Source organism: Melospiza melodia, chromosome 4 (genome assembly GCF_035770615.1).
Source record: "Melospiza melodia melodia isolate bMelMel2 chromosome 4, bMelMel2.pri, whole genome shotgun sequence".
Lineage (NCBI taxonomy): Eukaryota > Metazoa > Chordata > Aves > Passeriformes > Passerellidae > Melospiza > Melospiza melodia.
Window position 1 is genome coordinate 22476052 of NC_086197.1, and position 14978 is coordinate 22491029.

At 40.3% G+C, this 14978-nt stretch overlaps 1 protein-coding gene across 4 annotated transcripts in view; it reads left to right on the forward strand.

Annotated features, from left to right (window-relative positions):
* MPPED1 (metallophosphoesterase domain containing 1) overlaps window positions 1–13218 on the forward strand; it is a 60143-nt gene extending 46925 nt beyond the window's left edge. For all 4 annotated transcript variants that reach the window (XM_063154266.1, XM_063154265.1, XM_063154263.1 and 1 more), the window contains exons 5-7: window positions 3053–3168; window positions 7764–7877; window positions 11352–13218. In XM_063154266.1, coding sequence (XP_063010336.1) covers window positions 3053–3168; window positions 7764–7877; window positions 11352–11470 — 349 coding nt within the window. In that variant the 3' untranslated portion in view covers window positions 11471–13218. The remainder of the gene's footprint in view (window positions 1–3052; window positions 3169–7763; window positions 7878–11351) is intronic.
* Window positions 13219–14978: the final 1760 nt, after the last annotated feature.

Genomic DNA, 14978 nt, shown 5'->3' on the forward strand with positions numbered 1-14978 from the left:
ATGTTTTCTTCGTCAAATGTAAGATTATTGAAAAATACATTATAAAAATAATTACACTTTTCCTGAGTAACCTCTAACTGGGAATACAGAAATTCCATGTACTCTACATAAAGAATTTAACTTTGTTTTCAGGTTCTATCATAAATGCAAATTTTAGACAAAGTTGTCTTTGCATGATATTCGGGTCATGGGCTCATTAGTGGGTATTAGAGAAGAAGGCTTTTTTTCCTACTCAGAAACTTTTATAGCTGTTTTGTAATAAATTTGCAGAAGAAGGGGCTTGGGGATTTATAAAATCCCTATATGCTTATAAAGATGGTATTTGCTTTGGGGGTGGGGGCACTGAAGTGTGTGACTTGTCTTTCTTCTCTCCAATGTAAAGCATGCCAACATCCTCCACTGAATACTTTCTTGGACCTGGTGGGTTTTTTTTTTTTCTTTTTTTTTGCCAGAAATATTCCAGACATTTCCTTCCATCTCAGGATTGTCACAAAAGACAGCATAATGGCAAATCACACAAGTTGTAACATCTCCCCTTCACAAAAGAACAGCTCCAGCATGCATAACTTACCAGCCCCGCTGCAGTCACCACAAAGGGAGCGAGGGAGGGAGGAGGGAGGGACGGGGGAAAGTGCTTCTTGTCTTAATAAGCAGATCATGCCTATTCATAAGGGGAAATGGGCTTTTTTAGAAAGTGGCCGTGTGTAGTCCAGCCCTGGTAGAGGCAGGCAGAGGCTCTCACAGCTGCCTATGTGGTTTGTGGTCGTCTGGATTTCAGCAGAATTAAGCTGACTTCTGGTGAGACCTGTGGCAGTCATGAATATTTCTCTTTAAAAATGCTTCATTGTAGTCTTAAAATAATTATTTTGTGAGTTTTTGACCTTTGCTTCTTGGGCAAATACTGGTCTTTCCCCTTGGTTTCCTTTCTCCGTCTGGCATACCTATGGACAGTGCCTCCCCTTGCTTCCCATCAGGGACCCAGGGACATTCCTGTCTCTGCCCACTCCTGGCATATCCATTGAAACTGTCAGTGACTTAAAATACATGGTTTACTGTGCTGACACTTCTTTTGCCACGTATTTGCCCTTGCAAATATTTTGTCAGTGAGATCTTGCTGCTAGAGAACTTATCCTGGGCCTACAATTTGCCCAACAGTTGAGTATTTTCTTCTCGGTGAAGAAAAATACTTGGCCTGTTAGGTGTGGAATGCAATCCCAAGGCAGGAAAGGATGAAGAGTTTAGAAAAAGCCAACCACTGCATATTTTTACAAAGCCTTCCACTTCTGTAATATCCAAGCACCTCACAAACTTCAGGTTTTTTATTTTCAAGGCATTCCTGTGTGGTAAGCATAATTTCCTTATCTCAGTGGTGAGCTGAATGTAAGGAGGGGCAGATCCAGCTCCACAGAGCTTGTGTGGTTGCTGTGTGGCAATGTCACGTGGTAACATTGCTGGTACCTTGCTGCACAATAAGCCAGTTGGGAGAATCCCATAATTGTTTAGGAAAAGACCTCTGAGGTGATCAAGTCCAGCCGTAAACCTGATGCCACTAAACCATGTCCCCAAGTACCACATCTGCACATCTTTTAAATGCTTCCAGGCATGGTGACTTAGCCACTTGACCTATCAGGGAAGAATTTTTCCCAATATTCAATCTAAACCTCCCCTGGTGCAACTTAACGCCATTTCCTCTTGTCCTATTTATTGTTACCTGAGAGAAGAGACCCAACTCCCACCTTTCAGGTAACTTTGGAGAGATAAGGTCTCCCCTGAGTCTCTCTCTGGACCCTGGCAGCAGGAAGGTGAGGAAAGGCTGCTTGGAATGCTGAACAGGGAACCAGAGAAGTGTGAGTTTGTGGCCTCATGCAGGGATGTGCCTTAGCCAGCTGCCTTGGCCTGAGCAATGTTACTCAGAATAAGATTTGTGTTTCACTGCTAGTGCTGTTGGCATTTCTCCTTCACACACCTTCTTCACCTCCCTCATCACAGCTTCTGGAGGCTGGGACATATATTTCTGGTCCCAATAGCAGATGTTCAAAGATTCACCTTTTTTTTTTTCCCTGAGACACCTGTTTCTCAAAACCCTGGTTATCCAGAGCATGTGATGAAGAGGCAGGGGATGAGAAAGAAAGCCTTTCAGTTATCAGCAGTTGAGCCTCTTTTTGTCTGTGGAAGAAAAACCTTTTGTTCATTGCTCTTCAAATATGAGTATGGCCACAGGACGTCAGTCAAGAAATTATTAAAACTTCCAACCTAAAACTAACCCCTCAATTTTATGACCTAGAATTAGAGCCTAGTCAGCAAGACATAATTTAACACTGTGGTATAATTGCTGTGAAATATAGTTTTTTAATCAATGGGATAGCAAGATACAGATAAATTATATTCTGACTAGCAGTGTTACAGTCCTGCTGCTCCATGATGAGCTGCTCCATGAGTATGTTTTAAAAAATGTAAATGCCTGTCTGATAAGTCTTGGAAAGTCTTACTTAAAAGCAAGTCAACACACCAGAGGACAGAAGAAATTTGTGTGTAAGAGAAGCAGCAGCATTCTTGTTCTGGTGGGATGTATCCAATTAGGGAAACAAAGCAGCAGAAATGATATCTCTGAGTTCGGAGCAGGATCTGTCATGGTGCCAGGGTCTGTCCTTGCCCAGCTGGTCATAGGCTAAGGGCCAAACGTGCTGGGAGCCAATGTGAAACATAAATCACGTGAAGGTGTCTGAGACAGCTGTTCTTCTAAATGTTGTGAGAGTCAGCGTGATAATCCACACATGGAGATCTTGGTATCCAGGCCTTGTAAGTAGCTGGAGCAATACTGTGAATATTTTACTCTGTGCTGCCTACTGAAAGCAGGGAGGACTGCTCGTATTTGCCATACAAGTTAAACTACACTGCTAGTATGGAAAGAGGGGCTTACTGTGCACACAAAGAAAATTAATGCTATTTGTGTCTTCAAATTCCATGGTAGCAAAGAGTCAATCTCAGTATTTTAATTAGATAACCAGTACATGGAAGTAGCACTGAAGATATTCTCCTCCTCTCTTGGCAGGCAACCTTGGTTTTATGGCTGGGGCTTTAATCTTCCACGAGGCCAAGCACTATTAGAGAAATGGAACCTTATTCCAGATGGAATAGATATTCTTATAACACATGGACCACCTCTCGGTAAGAAAATAATAGTGCTCTTAGCTGTGTATTTCAGATGATTATATGGTAACTGATGGCTTTCCTTAGAAAAAGAGTGCAATCCTCACTTACAAAAGTCAAAAGCAACATGCATACTGATTTCAGCAGCACCAGGACTTCAGCTCATGATTACCTATGATACCTCTACTCAATGGCAGGGAATTAAATAATGGCTTTAAAAATAAAATATTAACACATAAAGCCATAATGAGCTTTACAAATAAGCAGGGTCTAGTTTTCCTATGCACATTTCTAATCTGCCACTGTTGAAATTACTAGATTGAAGGCATGGAGCCTGTTTGAAGAGAAATGCAGGATTAGGATTTTAATTTTTATCACTTTCTCCCTGACTTGCTACTGCATTCTCCCACCAACAAGTACCCAGAATCTCTTTTTTCCCTCATTATGCTGAGTTGGTGCACCTTCTGTCTTACAAACCCAGATGCTCCCCATTGTTTGCCCGTTCTTTGGACAGGATGGTTGAATTGCTTATCTGTAATACAATTTGGCAACATGAAGAGTTTAAAAAGAAATAGTTTTGCATGTACATTTTCCAATTATTTTAATATAGGTGATATAAAAGCTCTCTATCTATAAGAGATTTCTCGTATTCCTAGAAAATTTGGACATTACCTTTGCTACAGAAAAAATACAATCACACAAACTTGTCCAGATTCAGTAAAGGCTTACGGCTTTTAAGCTTTTTTTCAATGTATTTAACATACAGCAGTCTATATTTAATGCGACTGTGTGTTTGACTCTCACTAATTTAATAAGTAGACATGAACAAGAAGCTTGTACTCAAGTGTTCTGCTGAGCCTTACTGTGCTTTGCGTGAAATGGAGGCAGTTGGTTTCTTTAAACCTTTAGATTCCCCAATTTCCTGAAGCTAAAACCCTCATCTTCCACCCTTTCTTCTCTTTCAGAGCTTGGAGGAGAAAGTATCTAAAGGGTTTGTGTTTTGTTTTCTTTAGAAAGACATGTTTGCATTCCACTGCTCACTAATCCTGGGGGAAAGTAGCTCTTTGTGAGCAGTTTCTCACAGTTAGGGGTGTGTGTTTTGATTCTTCACCTAAGTGGAGTCTCATGCCATGCCACAGACTGATTTTAATATGAGCCTGTATTGTAAAAGTGGATGTCAGAAATTGTTTCAGCCCTGAGATATCAGCTCCAAGCCATTGGTATGGGGGTAATCCCTCCTAGGTTCCAAGGCACAATGCTGTGCCTTTCATGTAGTTTTATTTATAAGTCATATTTAAAACTTTTTCAGAAGCTTTTTCAGCACTTTGAAAACCCCTTTTAAAGCCAGCTGGCCAGCTGTAGAACAATTCAAACTTCAGCTGACTGGAGATTCACTTGAAATCTAATGTTGGAAATTGGAGATTCAACCAGCTTGCTGCTTTAGCCACCAGGCCTCTCCAGTAGCCTCAGGCATCAGGAGAGGGAGGAGGACCCCTAAAGAGCACTGCAGAGCTGGCACTCAACAGGCAGACTTTAATAATAAATTTAATAGTAAATTTAATAATTGAAAAGTAATTAATAATTGCAGTAATTCTGAGGAAAGGCCACCCATCTCCAGTGATTGTAATGGAGTAATGTGAATTCCCCCCATCTCCATGGCTCAGTAAATGGGGTTTTTTCCCTTTCAATTCTTTATCTTCAATCATCCCCCTAGAATTTCCTTTATTTTTTAGAAGTCCCTGTTTCTTTGTCTCTCTCGTATTGATGCATTAATAGATGGCTCAAGCACAGAACCCTCTGCCTGAGGGCAGGAGCTGTTGGTCTCCCTGACTCCCATGGCAACAAATATATGACACTTCAAAGAACTGAGCACTCTGCTTAACTTACAGACCCACCTCATTGTGCAGCTCTGTCCACAGACCCTTTGGGAGACAGGATCCCCCTTGAACCCCCCAGCCAATTATTTTAAACAGAAAGCTGATTCCTCTTATTCTCATCTTGGAACTCAGAACCTCACTAGCGTTGTTCCTAATGACCATAAATAGCAATCAGTCCTCTTGCAAATTCTGGGCTTTTTTCTGCAGCATGGCTGCCTAAATTCTGCCCACCATCCATTTTCTGTGCTGCTCTCTGATTCCCTCACTTCAAGAGTGTGCATCCTTCTGAACTAATTAATAATACATTATTACATAGATTTGAAATGGTCTGATTTAGATGCAGAAGAACCATTAAGAGTTAATGAACTTTGATTTTCATTTAGCCATGTAACAAAAATCCAAGTAATTTTTCTCTTCTGTTTTAGAGTAGTGCTTTGGGATGAAACACTACTTCATCCCAAAGCACTACTCTAAAGCAGAATAGATGGGAGGTTCACAGAGGATGAGGAAAAAAGGTCAGAACAGCTATTTTGGACCATTTTATTAGTAACCTGTTTATTATTATTAACAAAGATATGCAATGTATTTCACAGCTTATGAAATATAGAATTTTTGATTATGGGATCAGATTAATGCTCATTTCCATATCTGCATATTTTTGTTTCCTAAAGATCTCCATTTATGATTCTTTTATTTCTCTTCCAAAAGTTCACTTTATTTTCTTTGGTTTTAATTTAATTTCACCTTTAAGTCTTCATTTGCAGCTGTCTGCTTGATAGTCTGTGACAAAGATTTATACTTTCCTGACAGCTGCAGAAACCTGTTTCAAGTAACCAAACATTAAAAAACCCCTAAGATGAACTCTAATTGTTAGCTAGGTGTAATCAATTATTCTTAGTCTGTGTAGTGAGGTGTACATAATAAGCTGCAAACATATGGGAAGGCTTCAGAAGGGTGATAATGCATGTAAACAAAAACATGTTCAACATAAATAATGCTTAATTTAATGGAGAAGTTAATTTTATGGATTTTTGTTTGTGAAGTTTTTGAAGTGGAAATACTTTCGGCTTTATGTTCACCGCAGACATTTTGACAATTAACTGTTTCAAATCACTGGAGTAATAAAACCTATGGCTATAATATGTTTACTCTGAAAAAAACCCCAAACATTACTTTATTCCAGAGGAATTGCTGGCCTCACTTTGACATCATAAGTGCTGTTTTCTCTGGTGAATTTTGACCTCCCTTCGATGGCACATGGGAATTCAGGAGGAGTGAGCATTGCTCAGCCTGGCTGTAGTTCAGCAGGGCTTTCTTTTTCTACATTCCCTGACAGGTGTCAAACAGCACCTTTAGGTCTTTGACCATGATGAGAACTTCCTCTTTTTGGCACTTAGGATGCCCCACTCCCAGGTTTGTTTTTCTTTTTTCTGAAAATTGAACTTAGCTCTCTGAGTAGCTATGAAACAAGTGCAAACTTTTGCCATTTTGGTAAAACCTCACAGTTTACTGAGCCCAGTTTTCAAGCACTGGCAGCTAAAGAGGTATTTCTCAATGTGTGAACCTACCCTGAAGCTCTAGCAAATCTGAGAGCTTTTCCAAGAGCTTGAATACCACACTTTTGGTCTTTTAAACCAGTTGGTTGGCTGCTTAGCCATGCTTGAGTGGACATCAAAAGTAAATGTATGAAAACCAGGTCCAGGCTCTGTACCTCTGGCTAAAAGCAGAATATATTCACACTACTGCAGAAAATCCAAGAGATGCAAAGCTGTGACAGGCACACAGGGAAAATGTCAGAACAACAAAATAAAACCAGGAAGATTTTATCTTCTAGGTTTCCAAATCTGAGCCTGATGAAAATGACTGAACAATAGAGAGAAAACAGATTGATTGTTGCAAACACTGCAATACAACATCCTCCTTATACTACTACTTGGAAAGAAACATGGACTTCAGTTGGCAGTAAACTTCCCCCTGCAGTATTTTTAGACAAAGAGGCAAGTTGATGTAACATTTCTGTCTATTTTCATAAGAAATACATTTTTACGCAATTTTTGTGCAAGTAAATGCAGCACTTAAATACATCTTCTGCAAAAGGCCTGAGTTTCTGTTCCCATCTGAGATTCGTCAGTTTAGGGAAGTGGGGCTTGCTGTGCCATGAAGTGGTTTAACTCAAGGATGTCACTTTTGGGCATGTAGTGGACTCCTCACCTGAGCTCCCCTGCTGTAGGATTAAATGTAATAACAGTAGAGTTGTAGTATTGGCAGCCCAGATTCCATTACATTGGTTCAAGTGTTCAATCTAAAAAAGTAGGTCCCAGGACTGGTTTTAAATAGTTAAATGTTCTTTTAAATTCTTTAGAGGCTCCCTTTGGTTTTACTGCTCTTTACACCTCATTCTCTTCAGGAAGAAAAAGGGGTAAAGCATTGAATTATCCCATTAACAACAGTGCAAAAAATGCTTTGATTGCAGTGACTATATTTATTCTTTGAAAAAAAAAGAACTGGAAAGAGTTATCATAGTCCTTTTTATCCAGATGAGCTTTTATGGTTTTCCACCAGTATTTTTCTTTCCTTCCTCTTCTGCATACCAAGACAGACACAGTTTTTGCCATTTCAATTCTCCTGTGGCTGTTTGTAAAAAGCCATGAGACATGAAATCTCAAAAATGCTGTATAACAGCACAGCTTTGTGGATTACCTGTCTTCTCTTAAAGCTTTTCTTCCTTTTCCAAAGGTTTTCTAGACTGGGTTCCTAAGAAAATGCAACGAGTAGGATGTGTTGAGCTGCTGAACACAGTCCAGAGACGAATACAGCCAAGGCTTCATGTTTTTGGACATATCCATGAAGGTCAGAGCACATTTCTTTTTGTATATGTTTTTAGAAATGGCAAACAGAGAAGTCTTAACCAGCATTTTCAAACTTGAATGTCTGAACTGAAGCACTTGAATTCAGATACATATTTAGCTGTATATATAGAGGTGAAATTGGCTGATATCTACATTTCAATACTTGTACTTGAGCTTATCTTTCATTTTCTACATCTACAAAACAGGTTGATGCTTCCTTCACAGGGATGAGTACTGTGAATTTTAAAATAAGAATACAAGTCCAGTAGTTACAGAAAGTGACTAAATATTAGGATGGAGGGATTTTTTTTCCTTAGCAGAATCTGTGCTTCACAATAATTCATGTAAGATCTCTGTGTGTTAACTTCTGTGCTTGTAAAAGGGGTAGGAATATTTTGAGTGTTGCTTCTAAGGCTTGATCTTCAAGATTTTACAGTAACTTGTCTCTCTCCATCTGAGTGTATATGAAGTTGAAATCAAGAGGGGTATCACCACTGACTGGTGTAGAAGTTCCAAGATATTTATGGATGCATTTGGTTGCTTTGTCAGGGGAAACATTTTGTGCTCAGACAAAACAAGTGGTTCTATTGACTATTTGATATTTTACTGGAGGAAAAAAAAAAAAAAAAAAAGAGTTCCCTTTGCACAAGCCAAGTAAATGGTGACAGATATGCTCTGCTGAAGTCAGTGATAGCAGGAGCTCATCTCCAGGCAAAAGGAAAGGTAGATGCTGCCTGTCCTGTTCACAGAGCAAGGCAGAAGGCTTCAAGCAGTGCTGCCACCCCAAGCAGAAGCAGTGGGCTGTGCAGGAGTGAGCCATTGGCGTGTACGTGTGTATTATCAACTGCTCCATCTTTGGCAGAGTTAACTTACTGGCAGGAAAAGGTACTCCACAGCTGCCAGTTTTCTGCTTCTGGGACTGCTCCAGCCTTTGCTGTAAGATCTCTGTGGGTCTCAGCAGGGCAGAGATGGAAAAACTGGAGGAACTGGCACACAGATACTTCTGGTTTTGTGAAGAACCCTTCCTAAGATATCCCTCTCTGACTTGCTGCTGGAGGCTTTCACCACAGCACATAGAAGTGACATGGCTGGTGATGTAAAATTAATGGATAAGATGTTCAGATCATTATTTTATAGCTCAAGGATTAGGTCCTGTGTCTCATCTGCAGTGACCTATTAATGCCTGGTTAATGTCCAAAGTGCTGTTAAATCACAGAGTAAATAAATAATGCTGCTAGAGCAGTCTTTGATATTCCAACCAAGAGAGCTGGTGAGTACAGTTCAAACTCATTGTCATTTCAGAAATTATAAGCCAAGAGAGTTGCAGGGGATATAAGCAAACAACAAGCCATGAAGCTTCAGGCAGGTAAACAAAATCACATCTGCTATAACCAAGTCCAGCTTTGGCTCTCAAGGGAAGAGAATGGCACCTCCACAGAATAGTAAATCCTGTGAATTAATGTAGTTGGCACAGTAGGTATCAAAACACAGAAACAAGATACTCTTCTTGTTAACTATCATAATTTAGAGAAAACAAATGGGGAAGTGCAGATCCTGTTTGTCAGTGGGATGCTAAATCTCTGCAGAGGAGAATTCCCATTGCAGGCAGCCTGTGCAAACGAAGCTGCACTTTGTAGAGAGAATGCATGATTTCAACAGATGAGTTCTTTCTCGGAGTGAGCATAGCTACATCTGCAGCAGTCATTTACTGAACATCTGGGGAGAAGAGGTGCTTATAAGAGATGTTTCTTCCCTGTTCCCTCTCTGCACTACCATGTCTGCCAAAAACTATCTCTGCACATGGGCTTGCTGCTGATGCACCCATGGAAGGGACAAGCAGCATGGCAGAGGCTCTGGCTAAAATTCTGCTTTTCCCAGTATAGCCAGTACTCCACTGAGGTCATGACCAAGGAAACCCTGCTGGCAGTGGGACAGGAGTGAAAGCTGCAGCATTAGGAATCTTCCAGCAAAAGAAAGTGTCTGGTCTCTTCAAATATGTAGCCAAGGAGACAGAAAGTCCCAGCCGCGGTGCTGACTCTCCTCTGTGCATTTTGTGTTTTCCTCAGAACAGTCAGTCCATGGCAAACAGAAAGGGATTTAAAGAAATTCCTGTGACAGGAGCCTGACAGAGTTTTCTTCCCTCCCTAGGTCCTAATTATAGTGTAGTTTTTCCATGGAAGGTGCAGGAGGCCTTGCATTATTCAGGGTGTTTCAAGGAACCAAAAAGAAAGGAATTTGGCTACTGTTTCTTTGTTTACAAATTATGCAGTTTTCAGTGCTGTGAAAGACACAAAATTGCATTCAGAGAAAACATGGGGTCCTCAGTACCTAGGGTTTGAATAGCTAGAGCTTAGTGTGTATATAGCAATGAATACATTTCACTATTAACTTTATGAAAGGTGAGATTGAATCTTAGTGCAAATGCTTTCCACCAGGTGATTTCCCCAAAATCACGTATTTCTGATGTCAAATGCAGTTCTTCATATTGATCATAATATTTCAGTGAAAGTTTCCAACATTAGGCCTTTAGCTTTCATATAATCAACCTTATGGGTTTTTTTAGAGATTCATTAAAAGATTTTTGACAATGGAGAGTGTCTTCTTTTTTCATAACACCAAGGTTGTCAAAGGGCTTCTTCTTCACTTTCTGAAACAGCATTTCACTGTACTTCTGCAGGAATTAGAGCTGAAAGTTTGCTTTTCTGCAGATTTAACTCTGGAATTGTTTGCCTTGGGTGTCTAGCCAGACATGAGATGTAGCTGAAGCTTTTTCACCACTGGTGAGACACAGAGATGTGTGTGTTCTCCTGTGGAAATGTTCTGGTGTTTTAGGGCGTGAATTCACCTTGTCTGTTAGACAATGCACTCAATAATAAAGCCATCTTTTCTCAGCCTGGGCAGGCATTTTAGTGCCTTTCCATCAAGTTTGGTCAACAAGTTCAAAGACATAGCAAGAAGAGGTTCCTACTAGGCAAATCCTGCCCTCATGCACATGCACACGTACTTGCTTCAGTCAAGCAATGTTTTTTTTTCATTGGTTGCTTAAAGGATCTTCAACACAGGGCAGGAAAAAAAGGTGGGAAGATTAAAATTGCCCAAAGTTTGCTGCACTGATGACTGCAACCCTAAACTATCAGAAGCATCCTTTCCAAAACAAAAACAGTTTAAAGAGAAAAATCTCTGCAGAGAGAAGTATCTGTCATTCTAAGGAGGCCTAGTGTGCTGGCTGCCAGAGATAATAGCCACCAGCTACTGAAGGCCCATTTTGCTTTTCTTACACAATTTAAAAAGTTATTCTGTAGGAAAAAGATGGTATTGATTCAGGGAACATTTATGTTTTGCACAAAGATAATTTTTAAATTCCTTCTGAGTAATAAAAAAATGTGGCACTTATCATTGTGTGATAAAGGTAATTAAAAATGAAAGAAGATAATACGGAATAATGAGAGTAACCAGAATTTTTCTTCCTTTTTAGGTTATGGTGTCATGGCTGATGGAACCACCACCTATGTGAATGCATCTGTGTGCACTGTGAATTACCAGCCACTTAATCCACCTATAGTTATTGACTTACCTACTCCAAGGAACACATGATTATAATGAGGATTTAAAGTTGTACCCAACACATAAGCAACTTTATATTGCTGGCTGAGAATCCCAATAGGGAACCATTCAACAAAAAAGCAAAATCCTTTTTTTCCCTGCTAGCTCTTCACAGATAAATTTGGAGTAACAAAAGTGGACAAGGAATAAAGACATTTTGGTGCCAGAACCAGATTAAAGACTAACATTTCACCATTAAAATGTTTGTGAACACGGATAAGTGAATGCATTCCACATATATATATATACATATATATATATATCTATATATATATATCTCTAGTAGGAGCTTTTGTACATACCGTATACTGGACTTTATTAAAAGAACGATGTCTTTCAAAGGAGTGTTTCTTTAAGAAAATTTGCAGTTTAAACGTAAGTGTTTAGACTAGGATTTCCTCATTTCAGATGTTTTTCAGTGAGCTCTTGTTAAAAAAAAAAAAATGATGGTAAAGATGTTTTCCCTTAATCAACTTGGCAAATATTAAAGATGATGCACAAATGACCAGTCACAGGAGGAAAGCTATTTCTCCAAGTCCTCCAGGTCTAAGTCTTTGCATCTATTCAAAACCAATGCAATACAGGCCCTAATTCACTGTACTGAAATGAAGTTTTACTACATCTGGCATTACAGATGGCAAGGGAAATGGTGCATATTGCCAGCATGCTGTAAACAGCTCAACATTCAAGAAGGGAGACTGTGTTAAGTGCAGTATAAACTCAGGAATTTGTAATCTGGCCTCGCCTGTTTAAAAAGAAAAAAAAAGATGACATTTCCCTTAAAAAAAAAAGAAAAAAATATAACTGTGTTTTCATATGGTAAAGAGATATGTAATTGTATTTAAGGAAAAAAGAAAGAGAAAGGACCTGCAAAGAGCCCACCCAATGATTAGTAATGGTATTTTAAATAAAACCTACTGGGACCATTGGTTTACAAACTGCTAATGGGACATGCAGCCAATGATGAGATTACTGGTTTCAATTTGGCCCTGGTCAGGAGTGGTTAAATGTCATTGTGATCATTTTGTCCTTGGGAAACATGGATGTCAAGGGAAGGTATCAACCCAAGGTGTGGTTCAAGCACTCCCTTTTGGGTGGCTGTGAGTGACAGGTACACACCAAAGTGTGCAGAGCAGAGGTCACCTCAGGGGACCTGGTATTGCTGTTCGCCCATTCGTGGACACTGCTGAGAGAGGCTCAGCACAAACCCAGTAGAAACCCTCTGTTGTGTTGCTTTTGGCACCAGACAAAGCAGGGAATGTGGCAGGAGCTGGTTGGGATGGTCCACAGTCATGCTCCTGCCCGTGCAGCTCTTCTGCAGGGCTAGCAGAGTTATTGAAGCTGCTGGGATTTCAGTCCTGTCCTAGGCAGAAGTTTAAGAATTGATTAGAAAGCTACCAAAAAAACCCCAGGGATTCAGACATGTCCTGCAAGAAATGGATTTCTGTCTTGAACTAACAAATACGTCCTTTTGACTTGATGGAGATAATTTAACTGCTGTATTCTGAATGTGGGCATCCTGAATTTGGGGCTGACAGCATCTAGGCATTAATCTTGTTCACACACATTGGGCACACCACAGCACTGCCAGCTTAGAGCTGATTGCAGATTTATGCATAGCCCACACCTGCAAACGTGCATTGGAGAATTGTGTGTGTTACCTGGATGTAAATGTGTTTTATGTAACAGCTGCATGTACATTATACAAATAAACAATTTAAAATACCTGTGTTGCAAAACCAGGCCATGTGAGCCTCGACTCTCAGCTAGGTGGGCACAAACTCTGCTTTTCACTGGCTTCCCATGTGCAGCAGCTCTTCCAGGTGCTGCCTGGAGCCGAGACGTTCAGGCCTGGTAACTGACTCATGCTGTGGACCCACAAGAAGCCACTAGACCCCTCAAAAACATAAGCCACAGGTCTGTCATTTTTGTAATCTGTTGGGTGACCATGTGTCTAAACTAATGTGCTGCTTTTTTTTCCTGAAAGTGAAACCCAAAACAATAGGTGACACCTGCAACTGGTTTTTGGGGGAGTGATTCACAAGTGCATGAGCAGTCTGCCATTAAGTCAAATGGGGCCACTTCTGTCAGAGCTACTTGTGCAGAAATTTCAGGATCAGCTCCTAAATCGGTAAGAACTGAAATTCATAGTTGAATATGAACTCCTGTCATCATTGGGAAGATGAACAATAGCATGTAGTTAGAATAAAAGTGACTTATCTAGTCACAATTCAAGTGGTTTGCAACAAATGTGGCAGGAAATTGGCTGTATGTTAAAGTCTGAAATGTTTACATTCACGGCACTTAAATGTTAAAGTGAAGGGAAGAGGTCCTTTTATTAGCCTCAGCAAAATTTCTATGTCAACCATAAAATATTCTCTTAAAAATAATTTTTCCTAAGGTATCTTCCAAATACTGTGTATTTTTATGTGGAAAGGATATGAAAGCAACTGTTACTTCAAAATATCATTTAAAGTACTTGAGGTATGAAAGCTTAAAGATTATTTAATCATTTTGACATAACTTGAGTGTTGTAATTTTTGGTCAAGCATGTTAGATGAATAAAGTCTTAAAAAAAAACAACACACAACAAAAAATAAGGTCTCTTAATGTGCAGCTCATGTGATCAGCTCCATGTTGGAATGACTGCCATCTTCTCCAGGGGTAGGAGCCAGGCTGTGGGACATTAAAGTTGTTATGGAGGGGGGTCAGCAGAGGGTGCCCTGCTCTTTCCCCCATCTTCCAGCCACCACATCTCCTGCAGAGGGTAATGAGCTCGAGGTTTGGGTTGCAGAGAGGGGAAAACAGCAACCTGCGCCTGTAGTGGATGTATTTTGGTGGGAGAATGTGCCTGGGAGGCAGGGAAAAGCTACCGTGGGAGTGCTGCAGCAGAGCTCTGGAGAGGTCAGGAACTGGGATGCCATCCTTTGGGAGTGGGCAGCAGTTGGGGGAAGGAAAGTTCCTGCTCTGAGTTGGGTGTCAGGACACATCTTCACAGAGAGGGAGATTAAGGCCAGCTGAGTATTTTTATTTTAATTTTGTGGGCACAGAAAGACCTGAGTTTCTGATCTACCTCAGATAAGGGAGGCCATGAAAAGAAAGATTTCCACAAATCTGGCTGTGCTGTTGTCAGCTCTATTTAAATTTGGGATGACCTCTCAAGTAATTTCCTGCCCCACCTCCCCTTTGCTGACCTTCATTGATATTTATCCAGGTAGCAGTGCTCCTGAAAGAAGGTGTGCTGATGTGTATCACTAATATGTGCATTCCCATCACCAGGCAGAATTGTTGGCTGAGATTAATTCTGGTTCATTTCAGCAATGAATAGGGGAGATATCACTGCACGTCAATGAAAAAAAAAAAAAAGATGACAAGATTATTTTTACCTCTCTCAGTCACATACGGCTGAGGATGTGAAATGTTCCTTGACTAGAAGGAAGGAGCAGGCTGGAACTCAGCACCCACCCAAGCAGCTGCTTTTGGTGCTCCAGGAAGGATC